Below are 6,000 nucleotides of genomic sequence, written 5' to 3'. Positions count from 1 at the left end.
TACTCAAAATCACTTCATTCAATGTAACTGCTGTTCACTTTCTTTCCTGGAACTAATGAGATACTGTGATTCTGTTGGTGCAAAATAACTTTTATTTTAAATATTGAGGTATGGGGTCTTTTTTAACTGAAGTGTATTAAGCCTTGCACTTGCAGGAGTAACAGAGTTACTCTTCAAATTCTTAAATAAGTGAATTGTTCTTGAAGGAAATGACGCGAGGTGGTGAGTGAGGTGTGTGTGTTCTATGTGGGAGCAGTGGGGGAACGGCTGGGATTATAAGTATTCAGAGCACGTTGTTGCCTAGTGTAAGGAGACTGAACTTTTACACAGAGGGTCAGTGCGGAGCTGACACCATGGTAGAAACATCAGAAAAAGTGCCCATAGCTCTGGCAGGGCCAGCCGACCTGGAGCAGTGCCTCCCGCCTGTAAGTCTTTTCATGCTCAATTTACTGGCACTTTAAACTAACCTCGATGCACACTTAGTCCAAACTTTCTAAAAACCTTTTAGAAATGTCCATACATTATCACGAGAAAATGGATTGATTAGCAATTGAAAAGCATCGGTTTTGGTCGTTTTTTTTTAATTGCAGAAAAAAAGTGCTTATTTTCAAAAGGCCAGGGATTTTAAAATTCTGGGATCAGTACAAGCAGTAATGAAATAATAACCAGTTATAAAAATCTATTTTCTAATCAACTTCTGGAAGGAATGGGACGTGAACCCGGGTCTCTAGGCTCGGAAGCCGTTTTATCCGGCAGTCTTTGTTCAGTTGCATCGGATTGGGTCCAATAAAATTTGTCTGGAGGAATTTTTTAAATAAAATGAACTTTTTTCTAATGATCAATTTATAATGCAATCTGCTTTCCAAAGGTCATGGTCTCAGGAAGGGGCTGTGGCGTTTCTTTGCTAGTTGTATAGTGTGTCTATTGTAATTGTTTTGAGGTGCCCGCTTTGTAAAGTGTTGCTGTGTGTGTGTGTTGAAGGCGTACGCGGTGGCTGTGACACCCCCCGGGAGCAGCAGCAGGAGTGGGCGCCTGCTCAAGGTCGGAGCCGTGATCCTCATCACCGGAGCTGCCTTGCTAGTCCTCGGAGCGATTGGAGCTTTCTACTTTTGGAAGGTCAATGACAAAAACGTAAGCAACTCGCGCCCCGAATGCATTATCTGATTTGTGCCTGCGAATGGAAAACGTGAAAGCGGTCAGAGGCTCTTGGTTGGGTTTTGAGGCAACAAGCTGTCTGTCTGGAAGACTGTTGTGGTCTCTTGGCTGCATAGGACCGGCTGGTGTGCATCACCTTTTTTGTTTATTTCTATTCACAGAATCTCCTCCCAGTGCATCCCCACTAGCACCAGTTAACTGTGCAGTCTCCTGCCCAAATCCCCATACCAGCTGCTTCATTGATTTTGCAAATTTAGAAACTTTTGGGTGGATCCACATTGCTGCAGTGACCCGAGATGTGGTCCTTTTTAAATTTGATTTGATTTATTGTAGTCACATGTACCCCGGGGAAAGTGAGGACTGGAGATCAGCGTCAGAAACTGTGGTGTTGGAAAGCAGAGCCGGTCAGGTAGCATCCTAATGAAGGGCTTATGTTCCAGAGATCGACACTCTCCTGCTCCTCGGATGCTGCCTGACTGGCTGTGCTTTTCCAGCATCACATTTCCTGACTCACATGCACCTAGGGACAGTAAAAAGTTCTGTTTTGCCACCAGTACAGGCAAGATCATAGCAGACAAGGACACACCGATCACAGGGTGCTCAGAGCAAGGCATGCAGTTTACAAAACAAGATCAACACTTTTTGAAGTTAGAGAACTCCAATAAGCAGGAAAGAAACTGTTTTTGAACCCGTTGGTGTGTATATAAAGAATGTCAGTCCAGGTTTTGTTCAGTGGGGTTCGAAGTGAGAAGGGGATGAGAGGTTTTAGAAAATGCTGGTGACCAAGCTGTTCAGAATTTCAGGAAAGTATCATCGAACAGTACAAGCCCTTCAGTCCTCTATGCTGTGCCAACCTTTAATCCTACCCTAAGATTAACCCTAAGTATGCACTGCTACTTGTTCCGTAACATTTTGTAGCATTTCCCACTTCCAAAACACAGCCACATATGATGGTCATTTTGCAATAAAAGTAATACTGAGCTAGGAAGACTCCCAATGTTTGTATTTGGTTTATTCAAGGTAAATGTGGATTTTCAGAAGCTAGTAAAATAAACTGTTTTGAGCCAAGGCTCCTGCAGAAGAATTTAGGAATCCAGGCTAAGACAAGGCTGTTCTTTTATAGTGCGAAATTCCATCAATATAAGAGTTTGCTCTGTGGGCCGTCTGTGCAGAATGTGAACACAAGATTTTCTGCTGGGCCAGAAATGAATACTTATATTTTCTCGAGGACAGACACTTTCTGCTCTTGACAAAGGCATATTAATTGAGGAGGCTGGCAGCTTGTGGCAATGTCACTAGTAATTTAAAAGCCCCAAGCTAAAGTTCTGGCCTAATGTCAATTGTAATTTCAAATAAATATTGTTCACTGCTGTTCTTAAGCCAGGAAAGCCCGCCAGCCTTACCTCCTCTGATTCTGGAGGTTGGCAGAGCTGGCGTGTGAAGGGATTCTACAATTATATTCACTGGAGTTTAGAAACAAAAAGTGAGAATCCTGTAAAAGACCTAACAGGACTAGACAGAGTAAATGCAGGAAGGATGTTCCCAGTGAGCGAGGAGGCCAGAACCAGGGATCGCAATCTAAGGATATGGGATAGGCCATTTCAGATTTGATATAAGGAAAATTTTCTTCCCCAGGAACTGGTGCGCCTGGGGAATTCTCCAGCAGAGAAAGTGGTTAAGGCCAAAACATTGAATGTTTTCAAGAAACTGAGTTGGACCATGATCATATTGAATGGCAGAGTGGCTGAATGGTCTACTCTGGCTCCAGTTTTCTATGGTCTTGCTCAGTTCAGTGATGGCTGACGCAGTTCAGCAATGTAGGCGAATGTGAGGACTGCAGACGCTGGAGATCAGAATCTAGATCAGAGTGGTGCTGGAAAAGCACAGAAGGTCAGGCAGCATCCGAGGAGCAGGAAAATCAACGTTTTGGGCAGGGCTTTTGCCCGAAATGTCTATTTTACTGCTCCTTGGATGTTGTCTGGCCTGCTGTGCTTTTCCAGCATCGCTCTAATCTAGACTCAGTTCAGCAATGTGGTTAGCTCTTAACTGTCATCTGGACAATAAATGCTAACCGTAATCTTGTCCTGTGTGTGAACTTTTATCAAAATCAACATGTTTCCTCCTGGTTTTGGGGTAGCACTGTCTGAAACCACAAGGAAGTGGACATTGGTTGTCGTCACAAACAGGAGGAGGGTTTTCAGTTGCTCCTAGGAGGCAATGAAATCAGCAACAGTAAACCTGAACACACCCCTTTTGGACTTTTATTCACACAAAGCTTGTGCACTCACCAAAAACAGGTAACCTTATGAGCATGGTTAAAGCAGAATCCTATCCACAGCAATAGAATCAATAAGATTTGCAAAAGGAAATTGGGCTCAAGAAAAATAAGTGTGTAGGCTTTCAGGATAGCTTGGAGGAATGGTTCTGACATTGGTGCAAAGGCCAAGGATTCTATAATTACCCTAAATGTGAGAATGGGTGTCTTCTGTGGCACTTATCTCTGAAAGTTGCCACCCAGGTAAATAGTGCTGTGAAGAAGGCATATGGCGTACTGGCTTTTATTGATAGGGGAATTGAGTTCCGAAGTCCTGAGGTCATGTTGCAGTTGTATAAGACTCTGGTGCAGCTGCATCTGGAGTATTGTGTGCAGTTTTGGTCGCCATACCATAGGAAGGATGTGGAGGCACTGGAACGGGTACAGAGGAGGTTTACCAGGATGTTGCCTGGTATGGTAGGAAGATCGTATGAGGAAAGGCTGAGACACTTGGAGCTGTTTTCATTGGAGAAAAGAAGGTTTAGGGGTGACTTGATAGAGATGTACAAGATGATTAGGGGTTTAGATAGGGTTGACCATGAGAATTATTTTCCACGTATGGAGTCAGCTATTATGAGGGAGCATAGCTTTAAACTAAGGGGTGGTAGGTATAGGACAGATGATAGGGGTAGATTCTTTACTCAGTGAGTTGAGAGTTCATGGAATGCCCTGCCAGTAGCAGTGGTGGACTCTCCCTCTTTATGGGCATTTAAACGGGCATTGGATAGGCATATGCAGGATAGTGGGCTAGCGTAGGTTAGGTGGGCTTGGATCGGCGCAACATCGAGGGCCAAAGGGCCTATACTGCGCTGTATTTTTCTATGTTCTATGTAACTCCATTGCTGGAGTGCGATTTGACGAGCTCTCTCCATCAGTTTAAGAGCTAACTGGTGAGCCTCAGAGTATCACAGGTCTTGCTGCTGAAGTCCCACCTTCCCAGAAGCTGCTAACCAATTAGACTTCCTGTGTTGTTGGAAGCTTGGTCTGCAGGAAATCAGCAGCAAGAAGCTGAATCATTTCTTTGCCTTTATGTGCTGCAGGGTGAGAGTTGTGGGAAGAGGGAAGCTCAGTGGCAAGAGCAGAGAGGTATGACTCTCAGTCATCACCTCCCATTCCTGCCATGTGACTGATTGGCCTCAGATTGGAGCAAATGGAAGCCCCTGACCCAAACAGTAGGCCTGGTATTCCAGTTGGTATACCAACCACATGCCTCACCTCCTGGGAAGGTGAATAATTAGGTCAGTGAGGTGAGACACTTCGGTAGCCCTCAATTAATCATCTAATGGCCTGTAGTTGTGAGCAACTTGAGGAAATTGCCTATGGCTGTTCTTGCCCAGTGCTTTATTGCGAAGGTGGCAAGGAGAAGATGACTCACTCTGCAGGGTCAACTCGCTCGATTATTTGCCCATCTTGCCATCTTCCTCATCTTCAGGAAGGGGGAAAATTACACTGAGTCAATAACTCTGAACCTCTAAAATGTTATAGTGTGAGCTGAAGTCAGTTGTTCTGTACCAATTGGTAGCAAGGGTTGAGTAGCCTGACGTGATGCTTGATGGGAGTTTCAGGGGCCAAGTTACAGCCTGTCACTGAAAACCATCAGGACCACGACAAGGAAGGGACTGGCATAGTGTCTGTCTTGTCCATTGCCCACTCAGTGTGAATCCCAGTTACAAACCATCCTCAAAACATTTGTCCTTGGCATGGTTTGAGTTTCTTTATTTCTAGATTGATTGAACTAATAATTATCCATTCATCTTCTCTAACTTCAATAAATGTAATAATGCAATTCTTGTGGCAGGATTTCACCCTCATCCAAGACTAGGAATGCCAAGAAATCTATTGGGCAGGTTCGAGCAGGGCTGTAAAATCGGGCACCCTGATATGGCGCTCTTCCTCTTGCTTAGCTCCCTCTCCCCATCTTCATTGCAATTTTATCAGCAGTGTGGCAGGGGTTCTGGGTTCAAGTGAGAAATCATTTTAATCTCTAATGGGAGGAGCAATCAGCCTTATGACTCACTTCTGTGTCTTGTCCACCCTGAAGACTGAAGCTTCTGATCATGGCATGTGCCAAATTAAACTCTTAAAGGTCGAGCTGCAATGGTCCCTTCTCTGGGTGGATCTGCTGGAACCAGAGAATTGCTCGTTACAAGATTGGCTGACAGCTCATACAGCCATTTAACAACTGCTGGAAATCAAAGTATGCAATGTCCACAGGTTCCCTCTTACCCAAATTTCTTGTTAATTCCACAAGGAGTCCTAATGAATTAATCAAACAGTCCCACTTTAACTTCACTTAAGCATATTGAGATTTTTCAATGCCTCACAATATCCTCCTCAATAATAGACCCCAGCATTTTCCTTATGGCAGATGTTAAACTATCTGGTCTGTAGTTTCCTACTTTCTGTATTTCTCCTTTTCCTGACTGGAGGAGTTAAATTTACTATTTTACAATCCGATGGAACCTTTCCAGAATCTGCAAATTCTGGAAATTTTGAATCTAATGAATCTATTACATTAAAAGCCATTTCTT

General features: G+C 44.0%; 1 protein-coding gene across 1 annotated transcript in view; it reads left to right on the top strand.

Annotated features, from left to right (window-relative positions):
- The first annotated feature begins 258 nt into the window (after window positions 1-258).
- The window catches only part of cnmd (chondromodulin), a 70,710-nt gene continuing 64,968 nt past the window's right edge, over window positions 259-6,000 (top strand). The window contains exons 1-2 of the mRNA XM_072578176.1: window positions 259-425; window positions 982-1,131. Coding sequence (XP_072434277.1) covers window positions 354-425; window positions 982-1,131 — 222 coding nt within the window. The 5' untranslated portion in view covers window positions 259-353. The remainder of the gene's footprint in view (window positions 426-981; window positions 1,132-6,000) is intronic.

Source organism: Chiloscyllium punctatum, chromosome 9 (genome assembly GCF_047496795.1).
Source record: "Chiloscyllium punctatum isolate Juve2018m chromosome 9, sChiPun1.3, whole genome shotgun sequence".
In the NCBI taxonomy this organism is placed as follows: Eukaryota; Metazoa; Chordata; class Chondrichthyes; order Orectolobiformes; family Hemiscylliidae; genus Chiloscyllium; species Chiloscyllium punctatum.
This window is presented reverse-complemented; position numbering and strand designations above follow the sequence as displayed.